The following is a 27,529-nucleotide window of genomic DNA, read 5'->3' on the forward strand; positions in this document are numbered from 1 at the left end:
AGGTTTTCTTGAATCTGGTCTGTCATGCAGTGTCAGACCCTCTTTGTTCATAGGTATGAAGTGAAAGCAGTTCTCAAGAGTGAAATAATGCAGTGGTGATCATGAAAAGCATCTGCCTTAATGCTGATGAGAGAGACTGTGATGTGTGTTAAAAGTTTGCCGAAGCGCCTTGCACAATGAATATCAATAGACAGGGTGAAACCACATGGGAGATGTGTGACATTTGCAAGGAACTGAATGCCTACCTCGAATGTCAATGTTAATTGAGCTGTGGTCATTCAAAACCTGCAAGCCAAAAGGATACTCAGAACCCTGTCTGCTCTGCAGCTTTGTCTTTTTCCTTGGATAACAGGAAGAATAATTCTACAGAGAACTTGCAGACCTTTTTTTCCCATCAGCCTCAAAGAACGGGAATTAAATTGGTACTGGTGGTCACGTAGCAGTAATTTGACATGCTACCTTTGCATCTATTCAAGTAGACAGCCTATTATGCATGTATGCTAGATAACCTTGTGCTGAAATGGGGTTCTTCAGCACAATGCAATATTAAGGGGTTTGTATTAGACCATCTTAGTTGTGCAGTTCTAAGCAAGATTTCTTTAGGGGACAGGTTGCTGAGATATGTAAGTAAGTGAACAGATGTTTCTTATCTTACCAGTACCAACATCGATGGAACTGGACAGGATTTACAGCAACAAGCCAGAACCTTTTTGAGAGGTAGCCAGAGAAAAATTGGCTCTTCTGAGTGGAAAATGATCAGTGAATCTTGATGTTCACTATCTTGCACTTCCTGCAATGTGTGACTTTTTGTTGGTGGACAGACATTCTGTGTGAATAAGTGCCTAAGTGACTTCGGATCAACAAATACTAGTGGCATACTTGTCCTTTAGTTCACTCAGAGTTGAGTAACTTAGACTTTGTAGACTTGGCTGTGGCACTGTTAGTGACATGTTACTGAGTCCTGACATACTCTGCAGATTTCATAAGGCGTGCAAGTGTTCATATAGAGCACTTACTCTTTCAGGGAAATGAACTTTTGAAGTGTAGTGCAGGCAAGCAGATGTATCTCTGCTTCAGAGTACAGGCAAATGTTACTGGCTGTGCCCTCACCTTGGTTTAGGTGGAGACCTTATTGCTGCTTCTGACACCTCCCATTCTCAAGACTCAGAAGGCAACACAATGTTCCAACTTTATTTATCTGTTAATTTTAGTGGAAACTGATGCAAGCGATGTTGTAACAGTTTTTCGCAAGATTGTTGAACTTCCCTAGGCCACCCTTCGGTGTATTCCTTGTTAAACAGTTAGGCAAATACCAGTTTCTTTAGAAAGCTCAGGCTGGAAACACCTGGTGTCAATGGATCTTCTGAGAACTTGGGAGCATCTAATTCAATGTTAGACAATTAACTCCTGCCCATCACCTGAGATCATCTTCTGAAACACTTCTGCAAATAAGTAGCCAATTCTCCCTTGCAACTGGTAATGATAGAAGATTATTCAAATTCAAGGGGAAAAAGATTACTTGCCCTTTTTCAGTATGAAATGGGCAAAAGGAGACCTGTCTTGGGATCTTTTGACACCACAGAAGTCTAATCTACTGTCCTTTTTTGGAGCCTACTGACTGACTTGTGGTTGTCAGCTTCTAAATGATATTCTGAGCCTTTTGTAGCAGAAGAAATACCTTATTGTTGGTTTAAGAAAAAAAAAATAAAACACCACCACGCTCAAGACCCGTACATATTCTTGTTTTCTTGAGTTGTGAATGGGCCACAATACTACCAGCATTCCTGCAATGTTGACAGCACATGCTAAAGCAAAGTTCTATTTCTCTATTTCTTCATATAAATACGTGCTAAGATAGTCATCCTCTCACTAAGCCAGACATTTCATTCTAAAAATTCTTCAATGAGGCCAGAGCACATTCTTTCTCTCAGCTGACTTCTGCTTTCAGAAAACTTGATTTTCTTTAGGCTCTCAGTAGCTTGCTTGAATGTGCCTTCCATCAGGCTGCACCTCTTCGATTGTTGCATGTCCTTCTGTACTCATTCCATGACCTTTCCACGAGAACAGCCTTCCTGAGAGCTGTAATATTGTCAAGAAGGGGTAGGCCAGATTAAAGCTGTCAGAGCATGTCTTTGTACTGTCACCAGCATGAGTTAACCATAATGTATCGTGTGAGATTCCAGCTCAAAGCTGGTCACAGCAATCTATTTGTTTACAGTTCTTCACCTGTCCCTGAAGTTCACTCATTCTTGTACAGAAAAGGTTTATCATTCAGTGAGCTTCCCTTTATCAGTCCTAAGACTGCATGCTTCAAGCTGTCAAAAATGTTGTTAAAATGCTGGTGAATCACTTCGAAAACATTTTGACAAAACTTTGGAAGCAGTTTGCAGCGCAGCATCTATAAACCTGCACTAACTTGGATAATAAAAACAGCTTGGCTGTAGCAGTATGGAGAATTAGGCATCCAGCTATATTTGGTGGAGTAAATTCTCTCACCTGACAAACAGAGCTGTCTCTGTCAGACTGCACGCAGTAGTTCATGGAAAGCTAGTTTGGATACAGCTATACCCTGTGCTCCAAAATGGCTGGGCCGTTTCCTTGTACCAAAGCTACCCAATGTCAAACCTTCATTTTTGTCTTAAAACAGTTTAATCCTTTCTTCACAGAAATAATAGTATTTCTCAATACCTGTTACCTGTTTTGCAGATTCCATCAACAAAAAAAAGCTGAGACAAGAGTCATGCATGTTCTTTTAGCCCTCAGCAGAAGTATTACAAAGACATTTTCTCCTGTTTCAGGCATTTGCTTTTAAAATTGTGCAGTTGTTAACTGACAAAGATATGCTCCAGGCATGACTTCTCTGTGAAAATTTATATCTATCTATAAATCTACCCAGCTATTAGAAAGTAGGATAAATGCTTTATTTTCTCTTAGCTTTCTACCCTTACTTATTTAAATGAAGTCATTATTGCCTTTAATATAATTTAGAGGAAATTTGAGGTGTTGCTGGGGGATATGGGCTATAGTAATAGGTACCAGCTAGTACATGGAAAGCTCAGTGACTTTTGTTGACAGCTAGTTGCAAATTTACTATAGGCTTAAAAATTTTCTCTCAAAATAGTAATCTTCTAATTCACGTGAGGTCAAAGCCTATGCTGGACTTACTGTATTGTATTCAATGAGAATTTAATAATAAAGTAATAAATCTTAATAGAAAGTAAAAGATACTTTGTTACAAATGAATAATGTCAGAAAAGCAGAATAAAGGGGTTTTAGCACAGCTAGTTCATATATTTAGCTTCCTAGTAAAAAGTTTTCATTTTCAAAAGCTGTGAAGAGAAATTCACACTCTGTTTTTGTGCCTGATATAAGGGGTATTTTGAAGTAAGTATTTAACAAAGAAAATATATTAATAACAAATATCAGATTTCTACATGAACATCTGAAAATACTGTAATTACAGTACTGCTTCCTTTATAAAAGAAAATGAAAGTTTCAAATACTTTACAAATTATTAGCTAGAAATAAGTCTCTGTACTTGTTTAAGCTGCTGCATAAAGAAGAGTGGAAAAGTCTTTTGTAACATTTTTAAATAATTAATAATCATACACATAATAAAGGAGTAAATATCCTTCAAATGAAAGGACAAACGTGTTGGATATTTGGGGTGGTGTGCCAAGTGTTCCTCAGACTTTTTAATTACATATGTATTTGCTTAAATTATGTTCAACTTTGTAATCTGGCTGCAGATACTTTTTGTCCCAATCGTGCAGATTTTACACTTATCCAGACGTTCACAATTTTCTGGAAAAAGAGAACATAAAACTGAATTTTTAATGTAACTCAATCTGGAAAAAAAAAAACCTTTGTAATTCCCTGTCTCCACCTAACTTTCTACAAAAAACCTGCACAAATGTTGTTTCTGTTATAGACAACATTAAGCCTTGCAGTAACGATTACACAACAGTTGAAATTTCATTTCCTTCTGAAATATAACTGTTGCTGGCTTGGAATAATTAAAGCATCTAACAGCACATATTATTATGCAACAGACCACAAGAACATATGAATAGGTGTTTAAATGTGATATGGGATATATATCTATATACTTATATACTGGAGAATGTCTTTTAAATGCTATATTGTCAATTGATTTTAAGTGTATGATGTATTTTCTTTATGGTATCTTTGGAATCCATATCAGTATTAAATACAGAAATGGATATGGAGCTTTAGGTATATTGGTTTTTATTTCTAATTTGTTTTTGCTGAAATGTTGTAGTTGTGATTCTCCCCACTAAATATGAAGGCTTTTGCTTTTACTGTAGAATTAAGTTACATGTATTTGGTTAGTAAATGTTGTGGGCTGGATGCCACATTTTTTTGCTGAACAATGGCAGAAATTACTGACTTGCAATTTAATGATGCCATAGGGTTTAAATGCAACCTTGTAACTTAAAATGTATTTTTACCTATTAAGAAAGATAAAATATTTCTAAAACAAAAAGTTCTCATAGTATCTTCTTCAGACAGAATGGATTGACCTATTCTAGCACAACTGGGGACTGTTTAATATTGTACTGTAATTTTTGCTAGCTTCTTTGCTAGTGCAGATTTGTTATAAAAAGCAGTTGTATTGCTTTAAGAAATCATACAGGTTACTTAATGATACTTAACTTTAAAAAAATTAATGATGGCATTTATTTAAATCTTGTAGGGCATTTTGATTGCTACAGTGACTCAGGAAGGGAAACTTACGCTATGTCAGAAGTTAACCGGACAGCTGCACGCTACTGTTAATGTAGTTTTCACTCTTCTTTCAAGAGCTACGGTATCTGAAGCAACATAACAGTATTTAAAGGCTCAATTTGTATAACAAATCTAAAATTACTAGGAATTAGACTTCAGTAGTGGCATGCTGGAATTTTTGCTCTCTTAGTGCAAAACAAATACATTCATATCTTGGCTTTGACTTGGCTAATGTGCATGGATTCACTCCAGGTAGTAATTTCAGGAGTCCAGCAGAAACAATCACAAAATCACTGAGAGCCATGGTTAAGGTAGTGGCAGTTAACTATTGGCGGGGGGGGGGGGGGGGGGGGGGGGGGGGGGGGGGGGGGGGGGGGGGGGGGGGGGGGGCGCGCGCGTTGGGAAATGGAGGGATAGATGCAAAGAGGGCAAATTAAAACTGTGCATAGGAACTAAACAGATTTTGTTTACATGCCTTTCACATTCAAATGTACATCTTGAAATTTAAATGCAGTTAGCTGCAGAGTTAAGTAATGTCAGTTGTGTGCAGCTGTACACACAAGTTCTGGAATTTTTTTCCTGGGGAGTATCTATTCAAAGGATTTTGCACGTATGTAGTTATTGGTTTTACTTGTGTATCTTCCTAGGTTCAGCATGATTTTTCCTTCCCACCCACAGGTGTTTTGAAATTTGAGATTTTTTTTTTTAACTACTCTTTCCTAGTTGTGTTGGCTGACATTCGCTATTAACTGCTTATTTGAAAATAACTTTACACTGATGTTTAACCTGAATACACCCGTATTGAATGCAGATACGCCTTCGGCCTCATTTCCTCTGTAAAGGCAGACCCGGCTTCCCAGGCGGAAGCAAGCAAGTTCTGCATTTCTTTCGCTTCAGGTTTTTCTTTTCCCAGAAATGCAGCGATGGAAGTAGAAGATGGGTATTTCAGATACGTGTCTTTGCTTTATCTAAGTAGAAATGAAGCACAGAGCCCAAAGCGGGGTGGACGGAGCGCGGAGAGGAGCTCCCTGCCGCGCAGGTGCGCAGTGCCGGCGGGCGGCTGCCCCGCGCACCGCCGTGGCCCCGCGGAGCCGCCGGGGCTGCCGGCCGGGAGCTGCCGCCCCGCCCGACCCGCCGGCCCCTCGCCGCGCCGCAGCAGCCTCCTGCGCGGCCGCTCTCCCAGCAGCGGACGGTGGCCTGCCCCGGGGTGGGCTCCGCTCCCGCGGGGCCTCGCATACGCCCCCGCCGGCGCCGTCGGCCGCGGCCCGGCCGTGCGTGCGAGCGCTCACGACGCCACTCCGCCGCCCCCCGAACCAGGGCCCTCGGATCGCCCTCGCCCGTTGAGCGAACGGGGCTGCCGGGCCCCGGAGCGGGAGGAGACGGGCCCCGGAGGAAGGCGGCCGGGAGCGACCCCGCGCCCGCAGGAGGGACCTGCGGGCGGCGGCGGCCCCCCGACACCGCTCTCTCCCTGCCTCCGGCGCCTCCATCTTGGCTGGGCACGACGGCCCTGGCGTGCGCGGGGCATTCTGGGAGCTGTAGTCCCCCCGCCCCGAGGCGGGCTGCGGCGCTTTCGCCGGGCACGCCGGGACTTGTAGTCGTCGCAAAGGAGGCGGTGCTCCCAGCCGGCCCCCGCGCCCATTGGCTGAAAGCGCGGAGGGGGGCGGTGCCCGCGGGGGCTCGTCCGTCCTCGATTGGGTACCCGTCTGCCCCGCCTCCCGGCGCGGTGCCGTCACTTCCTCCCCGGCCGGAGCTGGCCCCGCTCATTCTCTTTAGTGTTTGCCCTGTGCCCGCCGCCTCCCTCCGCTGCCGCGGTCGCCCCCCGGCCCCCCCCGGGACCCGGCCCATGGACTGAGCCGCCCGCTGGCCCGCACCACCAGCCGGCCCGGGAGCCGCAGCCCAGGCAGCCAGGTGAGGGGGGAGGCGGCCCGGGCTCCCCCCGGCGCCGAGGCAGCGGGGCGGGGGGTGGCGGCGGCGGGGCCTAGCGGGGGCCGCGCCGAGCCGTGCCGGCGGGGCTGTGGGGAGGGGACAGCCCCCACGGCGGGCGGGCCCGCCCCCCCTGCTCGCCCCCCCCCCCTCCCCCCCGCCTTTCCCCCCCCCCTCCGCCCCCCGCACGGGGCTTTGCCCGGCTCCCGGGGGCGGCGGCGGGCCGGGTGGGCAGCCCCCGGCCCTGTCCCCACCGCCTGGCGGGGGCCCGGCGCGGGGGAGCGCCCGGCGCGGGGGGAGTGGGGCAGGTCGCGGCGGGCGAGCCGCGGGGCCGTCCCCGCTGAGCCTCGACGGGGCCGCTGGCGGGGGGCAGCGCGGGCCCCTGCCCGCCCTCCCTGCCCGAGCGGCCGCGGCGCCCCCAAGCCCGTGGGGCGAGTGGTGGGGGCGGCAGGTGACTTGGCCGGCCCTAGCGAGGGAAGTGACAGCGGCGGGCCCGGGCTCCCGGAGCGCTGTGAGATGGGGCTAGCGGCAGCACCAGGCACCCCAAGTGCTCCTGGCAGGTGATGTTGGCAATCCTTCTCTGCCCAAAATCCCCGTTTCAGCTTGGAGGGTGACAGTGGTGGCTCCGGCCCCCCCGCAGGAACAGGGGTTGGTGGCAGCACAGCTAGTTTCGGCGCTCTGAACCCCTTGGAGAAGGTGGCTGCAGCCATCCTCTACTTCTCTAGATCGCCCAGAGTGGGTGACGACAGTCGCAGACTTCTGCAAAGTCTCAGGGGCACATGATCTTGGTAGCAAAACTCCTGAGACTGAACTAGACTTGTCTGACTGTTCTGATAAAAGGTGTAGATATGGTGACAACAGCAGGAGACGCCCCCAGCCTTCTCCTTGTACAGATTACAGTGCAAACACTGAGACAGCTGGTATTAGCAGCATTAGCTTTCTTTCTGAACACTGGCATTATCACACTTTCTCCTTATTGCCCACTGGGTTTGGCAGCCATCACTGCACCAGGCTTACTTTTCTTTTCACTGTTTTTTGATCACAGCACTAGTTTTTCAGGAGATGTAACAGCAACAAGTTCCTTTTAAATCTTTACACTGCTTCAATCTGTCCTAGAGGTTATACAGGGTTTGATTCATTTGGGTTGCCCATCTAGGTGATACTATAGCTAGTAATGTTGACAGCCATTTTTCTGATTTATTTATCTGTTGGGTATTTTTGTCATTGCTTTTCTGGCAGGTTTAAGGCAAACCTGGGAGGAACATCATTTGGAATGTAAATGAAGGCTAGGTGTATATATAGCAGTGAAATAAAATATCTGAATGAAGTCTTTTGTCTGCTTTTGGAATAGTATATTTATAAAATTTGCTTTCTTCTAACTAGAACGTGCAAGTGTACTACATAGTTCCCTTGCTCAAACTGGCAGAAATGTATTTTTTTTTTAAATACTAGTAAACATCAAAACTTGAGTTTTAATGATGCAGCTATAGCTATGATGTAATAAAGTGATCTCTGATTTGTCTATTGGTCATCTCATATGCAACAAATTTGTATGTTCAAACTTTTACAGAGATATTCACTGGATGTCTGTCACATCTTGATGAAAATTTAAAGAGCCAATGGGTTGAATTTTTTACTATATTTTCTATTTTCTGATGTTGGATCAGAATCTCATTTCAAAACTCTCCTTAAAGGATGTATGCAAGATACGATTCTTTTTTACTATTATTATTTTAAGTAGCCACTCTTTCTTTGTTTGAAATTTTTCATAACATTTATCTTTAATAATTTTTTCACTATAAATACCAGTCAGTCTAAGTATTAGGTATTTTGTGGCAAAATTAAAGTATTCATATGTTGAAATAAATTTGGGGTGGTATAACTGTACAAAGTCAGACCAAAATTGAAAAATGGTCTGTGCCTTTCAGATCTTACTGAGAACAGCAACTTTATTCTGAAGACATACAAACTTTCAAAAAAATCTTTTTTTAGTTGCTTTCTCTAGGATCCTTGTGGAGGGGTTGATTATTTTGTTAGAGTTCTTGAAGATGCAACTGGAACAATAGAGGAGATCTGTGCGCTAATTACCATGTTAACTGTAATCAGTATCAGTGGGCTTTTTTGACCTGTTTTACTGCAGGGGAAAAAAAATTTCATTACATATTTTGTCACAGTACTAATTGAGCTAGAAGTAAGCATTTAAGCGTTTATCTTTATTCATGATTGACTTATCACTTTCTGGTTTATTATTTTGCATTATGTTTGGAACTGTCTGGTTTATGTGTACATCTGCTAGTTCCCTCTTTTCCTTCAGATTTTACTTTCAAATTTTAGCTTTTCATCACCTATTCTCTTATTAATAATCCACGTCTTAGCTCCCAAACTAATTTGCTTAATATTTAGCGTTTCCACCCTTGAAAATTCATCTTACCAGTGCTCAAAAAGAGCAGCATCTTTTTCTACAGTGAATGTTGCCTTTGAGATGTACCTTGTCTTGCCCAAATATTATAGAAAAAGATTTATCTAAGAAGGAAACATTGTTCAGCTAGTGTTTTACATTTTGTGTAAATAGCCTTAAGTCTGTAAAATTTGTAGTCTTTTTTTAATCTTAATTGGTAGTGAATATTCATTTAGACTTTCCAGTTGTAGTTAGATGTTGTTCTTAAACACTGTTGCAGCAGTCAAACGCTTTAGAATTTTATGCTATATATTACAAAGCTACCAGCGATGTGGGTTTTTCAAAGGTAAATTAGGAAACGAACCATCTCAACAAACCTCCTAGAATTTGTGGAAATTTGTTCTTCATGCTCCAGAATGGTTGAGTGTGGGACAAAAAGAGACTCAGCCACCACATTTGAGTTATTTAAAACTCCTTTAAAAAAAGGGAGGAGAGAGGGAATCTTTCTAACCGATATTTTATCTAGGTAATGAATGTACTGTAATAGTCCCCAGTCTGCAAACAACAGGTGAAAATGTTGTTGTTGAGCAGTGGGTCTGTCTTTGATGTGACCATAAATTCGGACTTGAGCTGTGGGGGATCGGCCTCCTCTGTCAGACCAGCTCAGCAGATTGTTCCTGCGTGGCAGATAAGCGCTACTGCGATGCCGCGCTTTTACCCAAATGAGAGTTGGTTGACACTGAGTGGCAATAGAGCTACGGGCATGTAAAAATACAGGTGGCAGAGGGGTTAGTGAGTAAATGTTGTGCATTCCACAGTTCGTTCAGTTGTTTCGGTTCTGCTTAGCCCCCACATCGGATACCTACATCCTTTTGCAGGGATAGGACTTGGGGTTTGTGTTCTGGTTGCCCATCTGTGAAATAGGGATAAACGAACTTTCGTGCTTTGAGAACAGAGTTTCTTGTTGATAAGGAATAATTAATCTTCCTTGCTATGTGACTGAAGGGTCAGTAACTGTTCAGATGCACTATGTTATGAAGCATCTGCTTTTCAGAAAGAAACTAATGCTTAATTTAAAACCTCATTTCCTTTAGCTAAAACTTTTTCTTGGATATTGTTTATGCCATGATTTTTAGTTGGTGATGTCAAGAAGTCCCTGTAATTTGAATCTTGATGGTTATATCTGGTATCTGCTCTGTTTCTCATTCTGCTCTGTTCTCGTTCCATAAAAAGCCCTCCCTGCCTGGTGCTGGTGGGTCATGAATGAATGCAAAGAAAGTTTCAATGGGGTACACATGCAAGTTCGTAACAAGTAGCATAATGAGAATGTCGTAAATTCCAGCCTTCCAAATGTGTGCGTCCGAAGGAACAGGACACCTTTCCATATTCTGGTTCTGACAATGAATAAAACCTGTTTCTTTGAGGATTTAGTCTCTCTTGTATTTTCAAGTGGTTTATCAGAGTTCAGAGCAAGTCTGCAGTAGGACCCATGTGAGATCCCCCTTTTTGCCAAACCCCTTGTTTAACAACAAGGCTGTTGTCTTCCTCTGATAAGAGACGGAAATGTGCTGTTACAGTCAGGTACACAAAAGTGTGTTCATAGTCATGGGAATCTGGGCTGGGAGGGACTCGAGGGAGTGAAGTAGTCCATCCCTCTGCGGTGTCAGGTATGCCAGCCTCATTCTAAATGGATGTTTATCAATTACTTAAAGTTTGCCAACAGTAAAGTCACCTCTGTCACCCAAAGCAGTATAGTTCATTGCAACCATTACTATCAGAAAGTGTTTTCTTGATGCACTTTTAAGCCTTTTGCCTCTAGTCTGTCACTTTAAGCATGAAGAACAGATTATTCTTTTCCACTCCAAAAACCTTTTATGTACTTGAAGGCTGCTGGTTGTCAGGCCCCAGCCAGCCCTCTCCTCTTCAGCATCTACAAGCCCAAATCCTTTAGTGTTTTTCTTATAGGTTATATTTTTCTAAAGCTGAGTGTTTTGTGCTTTTCCTGCTTTGTTTTTGCTAACTGGGTCCACATCTGTCTTGAAGCATGGTACCCATATGTGGATGCAGTGCTCCAGCTGAGGGCTCAGTAACACTGAGTACAGAGTAGAACTGCTGCAGATCTCTCTCAGGTTATTTTTCCATTTCTGCATCTCAGTATGATGATTGCTTTTTCTAAAAGAGCCTGTCAGCATTGGCTTGTGTTAGGTAATGATGTTATGTCGGTTGTAACTCTTCTCCCACTCTGCTGGTGTCAATTGGTGGTTTTTCTGTCCTATGCTTGATCAGCAGACAGTGCCTGCCCAGAACCTTGCACTTGTTCCTGCTGAGATCAAGTGTTTAATTTTTGAGCCTGGTTAGACCACCAGAGATGGCTGGAGAAAATTCAGTTGTCTTTGTACAACTTGGTTTTGATCCCACCTGGGAGTATTATCCATTTCCTTGTTTTCCAGGTGCTTAATTAAGCCTCCAGAAAAACTTCTAGAAGAAAAGTTGAACTGATAGGACTATAATCCTCTTGTGTCCCTTCTTCACTCTCCAGTTAAAAAAACAGGCACGATGTCTGCCTTTTTCAGGCTCTGTATCTTCATCTGTTCTGCAGGACTCCTCCAAGATAACTGGTTATAGTTCTAAGACTCATTGTAGGATTTTGAAATGGCTGAAGTAAATTCAAGAGCTTGTTTATCTACGTCCTCTTCTAACCTTAATCAAGATTGAGATCTTGCCCATTTTGTTGCTGGTAGTAATGTTGCTAGCATCTGCATGCAGTTGGCTTTAGTCACGGAAAAGAAGGATTAAACACTTTGTGCTATATATTTGTAAGCAGAACAAATTACATTTTGATTTCCATTTAGAGCAGTCCATGCAGTGACAGGTTTCATAGTCAGTACTGAAACAATTTTGTTCTAAAATGGTTTTAGCTAGGTTGACTTTTTTATATGTCTATTTATGAGTGAAATCATTAGACTGAAAAATGTAGCCAAACGGTAAAATTTATATCAGATTTTTTCAGTTAATAGCTGCCAGAGTTTCTCAGGTTAGTGGCTTGCTTTTGGTTTGGCTTTGTGAATTAAGGTCTGGGTGTAATTTCAGTAGCTGATCTCTAGAGCTGTTAGGAAGAAGGTTAACTTCTACAGAACTGGAAGCCTTACTACAGAAAGAAAATTTGCAAGTGACTCTTATAATCCTGCAAAGAGCACTATTGTGAGATTCCACTGTTTGTGTAAGAAAAATCACTTGGGTTTTGGGAAAGAGCAAGGAAAGAAGATTGTTGGATCAGGTTGGAATTTCTGCTTGGAAAAACATATCTCCGTTGAGCAATCTGTCAGTGAGAATTTAATGGTCATACAAATTCTTGTCATCCAGACGGATGAGGCAAACTCAATGTAGTGGTGAGACACTTACTACAGAGGATCTTTTTGTAGCTTTAGGAAGCAAAATGCTAACTCTCTGTTTTTCCTTTTAGGCATTCTCCATCATAAATATCCTATTCAGAACTAAATCCAAATCTTCACTCTCTGGATCTCCTAAAGGTACAGGAAACTTACTTAAAACATTAAAGTTTCTTACCTTTTATTTGCATCATATTAAAGAAACCACAAGTTGTAGTAAAACATGATTATCCACAGGAAATGTCTGGTTTTTGTTTGATCCTCTGGCTTCTATCTGCAACACCTTTGAGAATTATAACACAAAAAAGCCCCAAGAGAACTTTTATCTGAAAATGCTACGTTCTGTCTTTTATGTAGGAATATTTTAATTTATTTTTGGCTGAGTGAACTGAGACTATGTTCACATCTTTGTGCATTTCTTTGCTTGCCTTTTGGTTACCTTAGTGACTTCTGGACTTTGCATTTTAGTGTATTCAAAGTTTCTGGGAATATTCCAGGCATTGATGCGCCAAAAGAAAATAAAAATCTAAAAACTGGAGTGGGGAACAGTGCTCTGTCATCTGAAAATCCATCTGTCTAAGTTTATTATTGTCCATAGGTCATTGAATTGTTTGATGGCAGCCATTACCATCATGAGGATAATATTCTAGCGCAACACTGTCTCAATAAAATTTAAAATATGAATGTCTGAGTTAGCGAAAAGTAAGTGTGTATGGAAGGGTGGGAAAGGAGCAAGTTATGTGATTAGCTGCTGGCTAAGATGGTATGAGTAAGACATTTGTTCATTCACCTATCTTTCGATGTTTGTGAGTGGTTTTAAGTTCTAGCAATGCCTCGAGTATTGTGTAGGGGTCAGTTATTTGTACTAGTATTTGTCTCGAAAAGTTTGAAGTAGCTAACCCCCGATTACATGGAAAAATCACCTGAAATACTGGTATCTCTTTGTTTCTCTATCCACTGAAACAGCTTTTGTAAGTTGTTAGCATCAACTTTCTAGATTATGGTGCTTTTTTTGGGTAGTTAGGATTTTGTAAGCCTGTTGTAGAGTAGAGGGCATATTACTTTGTAAAAACACTATAAACCCTTTTATAATCCCCAGATAACCTATAATTAAATGTGCAATGATGGACAGTGAGTTCTTATACCCTAGTGAAATACTTCACACAAATCAACTACAGTATCATAAACTTCACAGGTAGCTGAAAAAATACAAACAAAATTCCAATTTGTTTTGTCAGACTGTTCTTTGAAGTTGCTTGTCAAAATATGAGCTAAATGTTTTTAAAAAGAAAACATAATATATATTTGTATATATAAACTTGTAAGGTATAACCTTGTAAGTTACTACCTAGTGTCTAAAATTGTCAGAAATGTGTAAAGTGGAATTTCAACATTTCAGAAGATGTTTTTAATGCCTACTTTGCTTTGGTTCTTCCTGAATTCAATCTAATGAACTCTGAAATAGTTCTGAATTGATGATAACTTACAGGATGTAGATTCAACTTTTGATCTGAATATAAAAACATGTGAGATTGGTGTGTTGATGAAGGAAGGAGAAACTTGATGTAGCAATTTATGTAGAAATGATGTAGCAATTTATGTAGAAACAAGCATTATATTCACTTAGGTTAAAAATTATATATTCTTTGGAAAAGTGTTCTTTTCATTGCAATTCAGTTCTCTCCCTGATAATAAATTTCTGTTCAGCTGTGGCGAAAGGCTGGCATGGCCAGATACTCAGCTACTTGAATGTCTTGGGGATAAACCTTGAACAGCAGTGTGTTCTACAGGTTTCAGATTTCTATTTCAAGTAAAGATATAGCTTATTGATTCCTTAAAATTTCTTTTTGGTTAGGCATTGCAGCTCTTCCTTCCTCCACCTTTAGAAACAGTCATGGAAAGAAGCGCTCACACAATCCTGTTGAGTACATCTTTGCTTTCTTGCTAAATTAATGGCTGCAGAGGCCAGGTATTTGTGTGGTAATTTTGGTCATCAAATCGTGGCTACACTTGTAATTGCAAAGCATTTTGCAAAGAAGGGTGGGTGGGATTGTCACCATCTTACAGATGCATAAAGTGAGCTGTGCTTAGACTCTCAGTACTTGGTTTCTTGTGAGGCTGGAAGTCTTTTGGATTCCCAGAAGGTACATGTGGGCTGAACTCTTCCAGTTTGTTGAAAGGTTGGGGGAGGGCGTGTGGTGAATGCCAGTGAGGTGTGCTTCAAACGCTTTCCTAGGTCCTTACTAGTCCATTTAGATGTGACTGAGTAGCCAGACTGCCGAAGAAGTTGGGCAGTTGGTCTCTATGCTGAGAATAAGCAGGTTATGAGCTATGGACGTGCCTGCAGCAATTTTTTTGTCTGGTTGTTGAATGTGCACAGCTGAAGTCTATTTGAAATTGGATCGTTTTCCAAAACCTTATTGTTTCAAGCACTAGGATGTGACCTCAAGTCTCCACAGATTTTTGTGAATAATGGCTGAATTGTCTGTCCTGAATATTATTCTAACCAGAGGTGTTTGAAGAAAAGCTTTCTCAGGCTGAACACTGATGGCTGTAACTCTTGATGGAGAGAGAGCTGGGTAGAGAGCAGTCTGAGCTGTACCGCTGTGAGGTCCTGTAGTATTCTGCTGTAAATATAGAAAGTGAACTAATAATATCCTTGTCAGGGACTTCCCTTCTTGGGGAAAAAAAATTAGTAGGGATTGGTATACTGTTCTTCTCTGCATTGTATGACTAGAAGACCGCTTTAACGTTTGTATTTTGGAACTGAAATTCCATGTTCCCTAAAACCAGGTGATGGCAAATAAATGAAGGATAGTGTCTTGCTTTAAAAGCAAAGTACTTGTAGGCAGAGTTTTCTGAAAAGAATTTCAGACATCCTTTCCAGCATGATCTGAAAGATCCTGATGTTACTGACTTCAAAATAAAAACTTTTGGTGTTGTGTTCTCAAAACGTGCGGATTAGAAACTGTTTAACTTCAATTACTTTGAAGGGCATTGCACTTCAACAGGAAAGGAGGATTAGCTTTTTTTATTGCACTGCAAGACTTTATAGTCTTTTCCAGGCATTATTATTGTTGTATTATGTTTGAAAATTTTAAGTGTTTCTAATGATGCTCCTGGGAATGAAACTTAGTGATTATAAAATTATTACCCTGGAGTCTTATTCTACATACTTTTCATCTTTGTCTTAAAACTTCTTGGAGTTCCTTTAGATAGACTCCTTAATACCATTTTCACAGTTACAATGCACCCAATGTGTAACTTCTGCAAATTTAGTAGTCAAATATAGGATTTGTTTTGAGTGTAATTTACATATAGGTCTTCTGAACTAATGAGATCTGAACTAATTTTGCTCTCTAGTAAAAAACAAAGTTATCTAACCGGCAGTATGATAAGCCTGACATGTTTATGATGCTTTTTCAAAGTAAAAATATTCCAGATGGTAGATTTGTTGGTGTATCTGTTGTTTCCCAGGAGCTTCTTTCCTCTGATTTAATAAATAAATAAGTAAATTAATCTTTGTATCCATGAATGTATTAACCTAGGTTCTCCTCTTAGGTTTGTTTTGTCAGTAACTAGCTAAAAACTTCACTCTGACTCATTGCTGCTCCTCTTACATTTGGAAGTCCATTCACAGCTTCAGAATTTGAAGCTTACAGAGCACTAGTGGAGTTGTGTTGCTACTAATAGCTCCCTGGTGGTATCTGGAGCAGTGATTTCTCTTCTCCTTTTGATCTATGAAAGAATAAACCTTTGTTTGCTGCCCTAATAAAATCTGTAGATGACCAGTGTATGTGTGCATATGTGTTTGCCTTTGTGTGTAAAATATATTTACTTGGCTGTAAAATTATTTTTAATAAATAAATTGATATGTGGATCGTAAGCAGATATGGGCAGCTGAGCTCTGGCAGCAATGATAGCCTTCAAACTGGCAACCTGTTAGTGTATATTTAGGTTTAACTGTCTGAGCATGAAGATAACGTTGCATCCATGTGTAAGAGAAATCTAATACTAATTTGTCGGTGGAGGAAGGACCTATCACAATACATTAACTGGTACAAGTTCATCGCTTGGAGATGTTTTTTCTTAAATGAACATAGATGCCTATGAGCACTTTCAACACATGTTTACAGTGTTGCAAGGCCAAATAACTCTAAATTGATGCTAGAACTGTGACTGAGACATGTTCTGACTTAAATAGAAGTAACCTTCAAAACACATGTAGCTTATAAAGTTTATGAACTCTTACACCATTGCTTTTCCCAGTCATAGCTACTTTGGCGTTTTCTGCTGGACACCAGTTATGTTCCCCTCATAAATGGCTAGGCGTTCTTCTTGGTAATCCTGGGGAAAAAAAGTGTATGATTATAATAAAGGGTGCATGCTCTAAATAGTTGTTTTGTAAAGACTACATTTACTGCTTGCCGTTCCAAGTTAAAAACTTTAACTTCAAACGGTAGAATGCATGAAATGTAATCTGTTCATGAAAGTTGCTCTTTGTTTAGTGTATAAGCAGTGGCTATCAGTTTAAGTAACTGGATTTGCTTTGTAAGTGGATTCAGTGATGGGGAAAACAGATAGATAGTTATCTTAAATGAACAAGCATAAATAAAGCTTCTATACTACTATTTTATAAATTAAAGAAATGTGAAACTTAAATGATAGGGCATATAGATTGAAATATGCTGTTAAAACTGGATGCATAAGTGACTTATTGCATACAAAATGGAAACAGTGGATGCTTGATTGAACCTTTTTCCCCTTTTCCCCTTTTTGCTGATGGAGAAATAATTTCAATAGATTGTTAGTAAGAGAACGCTAAATATTTAGTATAATCTTTTTTTTATCTTTACATTTTAGGTCAGCAATTTGGCTTCATCACACTGAGTTTGCCTGCATTCAAAGCTGTTTACCTACAGTAATTTGCTCTGGTTGGAAGTGAACATGTCTCAAGTTCAAATTCAGAATCCTTCTGCTGCCCTTGCAGGGAGCCAAATACTGAATAAAAACCCATCTCTTTCACAGCCTTTGAGTATTCCTTCTACTACTAGTTCTTTGCCCTCTGAAAATGCAGGTAGACCTATCCAAAACTCTGCTTTACCCTCTGCATCAGTTACATCCACCAATGCAGCTGCAGGTAAGATTGAGTGTCTGTTAATAAGTGTATATATTCTTAGTGTTTATAGTTTGGCATGATATATTCCTGATGTCTTGCACCTACAAATACTTTAAAAGTAATATTTATCCAACTACAGTAGCTTGTAATGCTTTCTCCCTATTGAATGAAATCTGTTCAAGACGGGTAGAAGCATACTTTTTGACGAAGTTCTAATAATTAATTGAAATGTTTCTAATAGTAAAGAATATTTAAAATTGTATAACACTGATTTTTTAAAACATTGCTATCCATCTTTTCTACAAGTAGCTTGTTTTAAATATAAAAAAAGTGTTGTTTGAAATAGTTAGTTTAGTTCTGTTATCTTTAGTTCTTTTATGACCAGTTTAATGATAAATATATTGTGCTAATAAAATACAAGAGTGAATAAAAGGTAATAAATAAAAAATAGATAATAGGGAAAAATAGGAGAAGGAAAAAGAAATTAACTGACTTCTTAAAATTATTCAAAGCAAGTGACCATGATGAATACTTAGAAGATTTGCTCCTTGAAATGTACTACATAAGATGCAAGCTAAATGCAGGAGTCTCCTAACTTCATACTTCTGGCTTGCATTAAAACAATAAAATTAATGATGCTGTCTTTTAGGCATGCGCATTGCTTGGAAATCCCAAAGTTCAGTAGATTGTTGTCAGTTTGGCTAACGAGCAGAGCTGTCTATTCCAGCAAATCTTTTCTGAGAAGTGGTGTATTGCAGACAACTAAATGCTAAGCCAATGAGATGGTTTTTTTTTTTAATTGAAAATTGTAGTAGAGTTCATAGCTACCTGTTCATTTATCTGATTTTATGTAATCTTTCAGCTCCTTCAAACATGGCAAACCCCAAAGAGAAAACCCCAATGTGTCTTGTGAATGAGTTAGCCCGTTTCAACAAGATTCAGCCTGAGTATAAGCTTTTGAGTGAGCAAGGTCCAGCTCATTCTAAGGTAATTATTCATATAAGTTTCTTATTGCTGGTGTTCATGCTCTTTCACTTTCATAAGTGGAAAGGCAAAGTATATGCTTTTGATGCAAGATAATACAGAATAATAGAGAGGAATGAGAAGCCCAAAGTACCGATGGTAGGGAAGTGTGAAGCTGTGTACTAAAAAGTTGGTTTCCCAAAGTATATAAAGGTTGAACTTACCTGTTTCAGGTAACTTACCTGTTACCTAAAACTACTGAGTTTTTTTGAAGAGTTATTTGTTAGCTCCATTATGAGATGCTTCGCTTTGACTTTCATTTAATAAAGCAAGGTTTGTCCCTTGCACTCTTTGCTAAAAAAATTTGTATTAAATATGGATGATCTTTATACAATCGCTTTCTAGTATGATGTTAAGCTTTTGTTCTACATCTTGCCAGTTCTGCAAATTTTCTGTGTACTTCCTGTGGTGCATTTTCATATTTTGAGATTAATCCCACCAACTTTAACAGATTAAAATAGTTTTAGTCCAAATTATCCTGTGAGATGCAGGAAGATTTATGGCAATTATGTTTCTTTAGGAAAAATGCTACATAAGGAGTTGTAGTGCTTTTGTGTCTATGTAGTTGGCAAGGTACAAATCTATATTTATTGATATGCCCAGAATAAGTCTTACTACTTAAAATTAAGAGTTGTTCTCTCTTGTGCACATCATAACTGAATGTTGCTTTGCTGTTGCTCTGCTTTAGTTGTAAATAAAATGAACCTTTCTATCCTAATTGCCCTATATTTCGAAAACGAGGATCTTGGTATATGTTCTTTAATGCCTGAAGTACAGTATGATTGAACAGCACTGAACATTCATCTGTTCTGCAACAGTTACTTTAGCAAAAGAATCTTTAGTTCTTCACAGTGGAATATAAGAATGCCTAGGGTAGACCAGCATGTGGTGTGCATCCCACACCATGGCATATCTTTTACAATGTGTCAAAATCTCAGTAATATACAATTCCTTTGGTGTTCTGTTCATATGCAGAGAGAGTGTTTTTCAGGAATACAGCAAATATACAAGCAGTTTGTGTTACTTCAGAGAACGCTGAAGAAGGGAGTTTTAGCATTATTAAAGTTTTTAATCCTCATTGAAGATCTCTGTTGTATGAGAACTGAGGTCAAGGCATACAAGGAAAATCAGCCTCGAATGTGTCTATTTAATCTGACATCGTCTCCTTAAGGTGTTTCCTGGAACAGTGTTTGTTGTATGTTAGAGGAGCTGCCTTGGCATTGAATAATATTAAGAACGAAAATCTTTTGTCCAAAATACGTGTAATGTCAGCTTCAATGTGCAAAGGAGGCAAGGTTTGCATTTACAAAAAGTATTGCAATAACATTCAGAGCATCTGTTCACTTGTGTTTTCATTCTGATTGCAATTAAACTTCATTTAATTACCAGGGAGACCTCAGCTTGCTGTTGTCTGATTAATTTGTGAAAATTTAGGGCAATATATATCCTTCCTTATCCCACATACTTAAAAAGAAGTGCCACAGAGCTTTGCTTTATAATCAAATAGGCTTGTGCTCACCTGTGGGCATGTAGAAGCTTTTATGGTGCAATGTGAACTTACTTTCTTCAAACTGCTGAAAAATATCGTTAAAAAAACCCCCACAGTATTAAAGCAAGAATTGAGTTATGTGGAATAAAAAAGTCTGAATTTCAAGGCTGCTGTTCAGAGTAATGTCGGCATATCAGCTGTCCATGTAGCTGTCACTTCTGTACACGTTGTGTCTTTTGGTTTTTAGCCTATATGATCTCATGCAGTATGCAAGATAGTTGCTAGCTACAATTATTGTGAAATTCTTAGTTCAGTAATGAGGGAAATCCTATCAATGTCCAAAGTGTGTAAGATCTGGAGATGACATGGTAGTTGAGGAAAGCTTTGATTACCATATTCTCTACCTTTGCATCACTAAAAGACTCATTGTTTTGTGTACAAGGGTCTAATAAATTATGTGAATTCTGAAGCAGCTTGTAATAAAATTCACGTTTTCTATTTTTGAGGTGTTTACAGTGCAGCTGACTCTTGGGGACCAGCACTGGGAAGCTGAAGGAACTAGTATTAAAAAAGCGCAACATGCGGCAGCTGCCAAAGCTTTAGAAGGGACAAAATTCCCTAAGCCCACGGCTCGTCCATCTCGTAGTGAAGGCAAGAATCCAGGTATGTGCCACAACAAACTGATTTAAAACAAACAAACAAACAAAAGAATACACCTTTCTAGTTTTGGTATGTATTTTAAAGTTGCATAAGGATGAATAAAAAGAGTGATTCTGCATATTTAACAATGGCAATTGTCAGGTTTTGTGAGAACATCATCTTGATATAATCTTTGTTGTAGGCAACATGATAAAAATCTTCATATTAACAAGTTAAAAGTATAGGGTTTTTCCATCAAGTCATTCAGGCTTGAAGAACCCACTGCTTAACTTACGGTTTTGTATTCTAACACTTGGTGAAATCCTGGAAAAGATGTTCATCCTAATCTTAAAAAAAAGAAAACAAAGTAAAAAAAATCCAAACAAAAAAAAGAGCCATGAGGAATTCGGTCACAGCAAAGAATAATCTTTTGCGTGGGCAGATGAATGTGTCTGGTAATTCTGATATGATAATTCAAAAGCTTGACAATAAAGCTTTCTTTGGAAATGTTTAATTAAAAAAAAAAAACCCAAAGACAAACAAAAAAAAACCCAAAGCAAAACCCAAAACTGTTAAATTTGTGTTGAGGGATTGGATCAGAACTTTGGAATTTGCATTATTTGTACTTCTTTAAAGAGCTGTAGTTCTTTAAAGAGTACTTCTTTAAAGCTGTTGATTTGTATAACAGCATTTAAGTTGTAGTTTGCTATGTTTAGGGAACTTCTTACTTTACTAAGATTGCTTTTAAGATATATTTAAAATGTAAAATTAAGTATGAGCTAGCTTCACATCTCAGCTGCACATGTGATTGTTTTGCATTTACTCTTAGTCACTTGAATTCAAAGCTATTGGGATAGCATTAGTATGTTCAGCAAAGGTTAACACTTATCTTTTGTGCCAGTTGTATTCTGATATCACCTAAATTCTTTCTTTAGAAACACTTTGTACAGTCAACAGTGAAAATATTAGAAGCTAGCAATTACTTATGTTGTCTGTGAATCTGTTCCATAATTTCATTTTCTTTTGGCAATTGCCAAAAAAGTGTACACACTGATTTTTGAGCCAGTGAGGCCTGTGATAGAAAAAATGACCGTTTACATGACTGTTCTTTTTCAAATGAGATAGTCAGGGAGTCAATTCTCCATCCACATGATATCTGCATTGAGAGAAATGTTTATAGCCCTCAGTAGCAATATACCTTCCTTTTGAAAAGGCCAGTTGCAATTCGAAAGTGGAGAGTCATAAAAACCCTTCTTAGGTCATTGAGTACAAAGAGAAACGGTTGATCATTCTCAGTAAACAACAGACACAGAAGGCATGTAGCATGTCTGTTAATTTAATTTAAAAGTATTTTTTGGGGAAGAGAAATTTCTGTTCTGCAGACCGCATTGTTAGATACACTGTAAAAATAAATAAATTGGTAGCTTCACAAGTTTAAAGCAAAATAAAAAAACCTAACTAAACAAAAGCCCCCAGCAAAATCACTTTTTTGTAACAGGCTTTGTCACAACTGTACGAGGGTGCTGATTTAATATGTATCATATAGACTTATTTCTTTCTGTTCATTAGCATTTCTATTCAGCATTCATTCATTTAAGATACTGCATATGGCAAAACTTGAGCTCATTTTTCCCTGCTTTGAGACAGCGTAAGAGTTGAGATTGTTTCAGTTCCATGTGACAATTGGACAACTCTCTTTGTATTCCTTTTATTTAGACAGTGTAACCCCCACAGTGGAGTTAAATGCACTTTGCATGAAGCTGGGAAAGAAACCTATGTACAAACCTATTGATCCTTATACAGGGATGAGATCCACTTACAATTATACTATGAGAGGTGGTACTTATCCTCCACGGTATGTATTGTTTACTTTTTTGGTTTTGCAGTCTCATATCTTTGAACTTCCGCTCTCATCATCCAAGTGCTTTGATGCTATCTTCTGAAAACTAGCTAAAAATACGATGACCCTTAAAGGGATATTCAGCTTGAAACATAGCCAGCTTATGAGGCAAAAGGTTTTGATAAGTACACCCCATTAATATCTGTAATTTGTCATCTTTAAGGTTTTCTTTTCTTTAGGGGGAGGGGAAGGGGAGGAGAAAGGGAACTGAACTAAGTGATGAAGTGTTTTTGAGGGCATTCAGATACAGCCAGCTTCATGAAGTGAATAGCTAAATATTAGCCAAATATTTCTTGCATTTCCTTTCTGTGTAAAAGCAAAAATGAAGAAAAGTTTGATGCTTTTTCTAAAGCTATTTAAATTAAAGCTTCAGTTTAAAGAATTTTAAATTCTTTAGGAATTGAGAATTCAAAACTTATTGACCTGCCAAGTCTATAAAAGCATAGTTACATTGTCTTTCTCTGTTCTAGTTGGTTAGAAATGTGTTCATATTGTAAAACAAGAATGTTGATACTCTGTTTCAAAGGTGTCTCCCTGAAGTCTTTTAGACTTTAGATCAAAATTTGGCTTTTTAATACTAGTGCTTCAGTGCTGAGTCATGGTTACTGATATCCAAGAGATTCATCCACGTATAACTTACGTTTCTGTTTACTTTGTAGGCCAAACTATTTGCTTATTTAAATCTCTCTCTTTGCAGGTACTTTTACCCATTTCCTGTTGGGCCCTTACTTTATCAAGTTGAGCTTTCAATTGGAGGGCAGCAGTTTCATGGAAAAGGAAGAACAAGACAAGCTGCTAAGCATGATGCAGCTGCTAAAGCACTGAAAGTTCTGCAGAATGAGCCCTTGCCTGAGAAGCCAGAGGTGGGAATTAATCTCAGTGTTGTAAGCATAAATTGCTAAGATAAACTGAGATATTGTTGTAGATTTTTTCCTTATTGAGAGGAAGATGACAGTTGTGAAATTTAATTCTGTGTAGTAGTGTTGACCTACTTGTGTCAACAGAAACACTTTGATTTAAAAACATAAATTTCTATGGAACTAGAGTTTTCCCAAATGAAGTTATATTAATTCTTTTGCTGTCATATTTTTCCACAGCAATGCTATAGACCTCTGTCAGATATGAGCACTGGAAGCATAGATAGGAACTAATATCTTATCAGGTACAGATCATATACAAACTTCTGAAGAAGTGTGTAAATGGGGTACTTGCGTTCTAGTATGGGCAACATAGAAATCAGTCATGGGTTTGCTTCCTGGGCGAAATTCCTGCATGATTTTGGAAAGAACCGTGGAAGTTCTAGAAGAGCAGGAAGTTCATGAAAGTAGTAAACTCATACACACATTTTGATACGAATATAAGAAGCAAATTTTAATCCCTCCATATATTTATGGCTGCCCAGCACTTTCCATTCCAAGACCCTGTTATTGGGTTTTTTTCCATGCTTTTTTGTTAAGTTGCATTAGGCAGAAGGTCTCATGGTGTGCACATGAGTTACTCATAGCTTCTGGGGCTGATTGACTGCGTGTACCCTCTCCGTATGTGTCGGCTGACTGCTTTGGCCAAAGACTACTAGAAAGAGTGTATTTAGTCTTTCCTTTATGGGCTCATTATACCTGTCTGAGTTATGAGGGCTTGATGTTAGAACTAAGAGCAAGACATCTATTGATGTACTCCATGCTGGCATCTAGATCATGTTGAGGAGGAGGCCATGCAATACAAACTTAGAAGCAAGAGAGACTAGGACATTGCCAGAGGGGTGAGGAACAAGAAGCGGAGGTTAGACTGACAGCTTACAATCTGGGGAGCATGAGAACTTGCTGGATACAGAGTCTGGCTGTGTGCTGAGAAAGAAGGAAAATGAAGAATTGGGCAAGAAGGTAACAAGGGGTCTCAGACTGGGAAAAAAAAATAGCTAGGAACTACCAGGAATAGCAGAGCAAGAAGACTGAGGAAATGTGTTGTGAAGCCAAGGGACACTGAGGTAAAACTTCCGAGTGTGTTTGTGGGAGAGAGCATTGCCCAGATAATTAGGCAAAAACACTGGATCTGGTGGTTCAGGGAGGAGGCCTAGGAGGCACTGATGGTAGTGGTTCAGGTAACAGAAAGCTCTCCTGGAGGAATGTAGATTATTGAATGATGGAGGCTACTAAGAGTCAAGGGATTACAAATGCTGTTGGGGAGAAGAGAGTGATACTGGGAGTAGAAGCTGAAAGAGTGGAGATGAGTTCTGCACTGACATCTAGAACCGGTGACAGGCAGAGTGTGGTCAGGGACAAGCTGGAGGTCTTCATGCAAGAGAGGTCAAGCCTGAGGGGGATGTTCCCCTTCAGTGCAGGGGAACCCCAAATTCCTGAGTATTGTCGTTCTGTGTCAGTGATGCATAACATCCTCTTTTTGCACTCACCCTTGTAAAAGATAACCTACTGTCATCAGCCATTTTTCCACCTCAGGTAGCAAAGTTCTGTGTACTGGACCCAAGGAGTCCAACTCCGCAGAAAATAATAGGATCACATGTAACTGAGTTCTTTTCTGTTCACTTTTTTAGAAATGCTTCTGTACAAGTGACTTTCTGAATATTGGTAGAGTTGTGTTTAAAGTTGAGTAATGTGAGGTCTTCAGAACAAACACTGCAATTGTCTTTACATGCCCACGTATCCTTTTCTATAGGATGTCTCATTCAGTGTAAGGGGTGTAAATCGAGAGGTAACGGAAGTAAACCTACAGAGTCTCTCCTTTTTTTTTTAAGGATATGATAAGGGAAATACTATTGTGAATGATGCAAGAGATTGCAAGAAGGGAGAATTATTTTATGAATAAAACAGTTGCAAGCTTGCTGGGAGCTGAATGCTGTCTTGACCCTGCTATACATATGCTGGGCAAGTCACTTAAACTTTCATGAGAAACATGCGTTTGTCATTCTATTTTTCTATTTATGTTTGACTTGTCTACAAAATGTACAGTACAAAATGCAGCTATGCTTAAGGAGAGCAATCCTTTGAACAGTGTACTGTTTTATAGTAAGTACTTGGATAAATCAGATCTTAATTTAAAGTTTGGTACTTAAATGCTAAGTTCATTAATACTTGTGGCTTTCAAATATTGTAGTTTTAGGAATGTCTGAGGGAATTGCTGTTTTTGTAACAGCGTTTTGCACTAGACAAGATGAAGATAAAATAAGGAAGATTTTACCACTAAGTGAGCACTGTTCATTCTCGCATTCAGTGAGGCAAGGTCCTTGAAGGATACGGTAGTGTAAGATTATAAGAGATGCTATTATAATGCATGTATACAATGGAGGCAAATTAAGATTTCACAAGCAGACATAGTCCTGATACTTCCTACCTGTCATTTGATGTTACCAGTAATTTTCCTTATAAATGTAGTTATTTTTGTGTATCCCATTTGTGCGTAAACATAATATGCTTAAGCTTGAACTCTTGTATTTTGGGGTTGGGGGGGTAACTTCATAAATTTTTATTTTACAAATTTTTGTATTTACAGCATTTTACTCTTGTATTTTTAAATTAGAAAATTTTCAGTGCTTAAGAAGAAATCATTGAATAAAATTATTAGACTTTAAGGGTAAGAATGACCATTTCCCACAGTTTCTCAAGTTGCAAATATAGAAGCAAGTGGCAGGAAAAAAATTTAATAATATTAGCTCTCAACTGGACAAAGCCCTGCCTGAACAACCCAATTTAATTTTAAAGTCTGCTCTGCTTTGAGTGGGAGGCTGTAGTAGGAGACCTCCAAAGGACCCTTCCAACCTAAATTAGACTGATTGGAGTTAAGACACACTGACAAAGTTGCAGTATGGGGTTACTTTGCATATTCAAAGACAGAGATGATAAAGCATCGATTTAAAGCTTAGAAAACATAGAAATCTATGCTTTCTAGCACAATTCTTAGACAGAAATTCTAACTTTTGCATGAAAATACTAAAACCAGAATTGCTTCTATGGTTTTTTGCCAACTTATTTGGTAAATATCAGCTGCTCTTTATACCCTTAACATGGAGGAAAATAGACTGATTGCTATGTTGAAATCAATGTAGTTCTAGTCAGCAACTCCACTGGTTTTCATAATTTGCTTATAGTCAGTCTTTGAGGAAATGCATGTTGAAAGAGTTCCTAGAAAAGGGCGAATCCCTCTTAAAGGTGTATATTACTTTTGCAATTTGCTTGGGAGTTTTTTAATTTATCACTTTTGTTTCCTTTTGTGACTGTTTTTCACTTGTTAGAGATGGATTTGAACAATTTGATGAGAGCTAAGAGTGGTAAATGCTTATATTCGTGGTCTCATTCTGATTTAGAGGCATAGATTCCTTGGAGAGTTTAGTCTATGCACACATGCAAACTACTTTAAAAGCAGACTTTATAGATCATCTGCCTTGAGGTGTGCAGGGAAAGAGGAAGAGGGAGAGTGTGTGTGTATCATTATTTTTGATTTATAAAATAAACTGATCCAGAACTCAAGTAGAGGCAAAATAATCAGTAAAATAGCTGTAGTCTGTTAATTGTTATTTTGCCATTAATTTACTCTTTTTAGATAAAGGTGTTGAAGAAAAGTAGCTGTGTTTTACACTGTGTGAACAGACTTCGAATATGTCAAGAATATACACTGTAGTATAGCAAATAATTCCATACTATTTATTTGTATTCTCTTGAAACGATATTAAATGGGAAAAATCTAATCCAATAAAGAGAAGTCCTGGTCACCTTTGCAAGGAAAAATGTCGGAATTTGAAAAACTAGAATATATCTGAAATTACAAGGAGGGGACAAATATTTGTAATTAAAGTGATTGTGCTAATGTTTTGACAGTAAGGGTAGTGACAGATCATTCCTAGAGATGCTGGTAGTAAACTTGCTGTAACACCTAGACCATAATAAAATAA

General features: G+C 39.2%; 1 protein-coding gene across 5 annotated transcripts in view; it reads left to right on the plus strand.

Annotated features, from left to right (window-relative positions):
* Nucleotides 1–6,568: 6,568 nt before the first annotated feature.
* STAU1 (staufen double-stranded RNA binding protein 1) overlaps nt 6,569–27,529 on the plus strand; it is a 34,133-nt gene continuing 13,172 nt past the window's right edge. For all 5 annotated transcript variants that reach the window (XM_050907161.1, XM_050907159.1, XM_050907162.1 and 2 more), the window contains exons 1-7: nt 6,569–6,657; nt 12,534–12,600; nt 17,323–17,599; nt 18,441–18,565; nt 20,597–20,753; nt 22,446–22,584; nt 23,327–23,492. In XM_050907161.1, coding sequence (XP_050763118.1) covers nt 17,407–17,599; nt 18,441–18,565; nt 20,597–20,753; nt 22,446–22,584; nt 23,327–23,492 — 780 coding nt within the window. In that variant the 5' untranslated portion in view covers nt 6,569–6,657; nt 12,534–12,600; nt 17,323–17,406. The remainder of the gene's footprint in view (nt 6,658–12,533; nt 12,601–17,322; nt 17,600–18,440; nt 18,566–20,596; nt 20,754–22,445; nt 22,585–23,326; nt 23,493–27,529) is intronic.

This window comes from Gymnogyps californianus, chromosome 17 (assembly GCF_018139145.2).
Source record: "Gymnogyps californianus isolate 813 chromosome 17, ASM1813914v2, whole genome shotgun sequence".
Classification (NCBI taxonomy): Eukaryota; Metazoa; Chordata; class Aves; order Accipitriformes; family Cathartidae; genus Gymnogyps; species Gymnogyps californianus.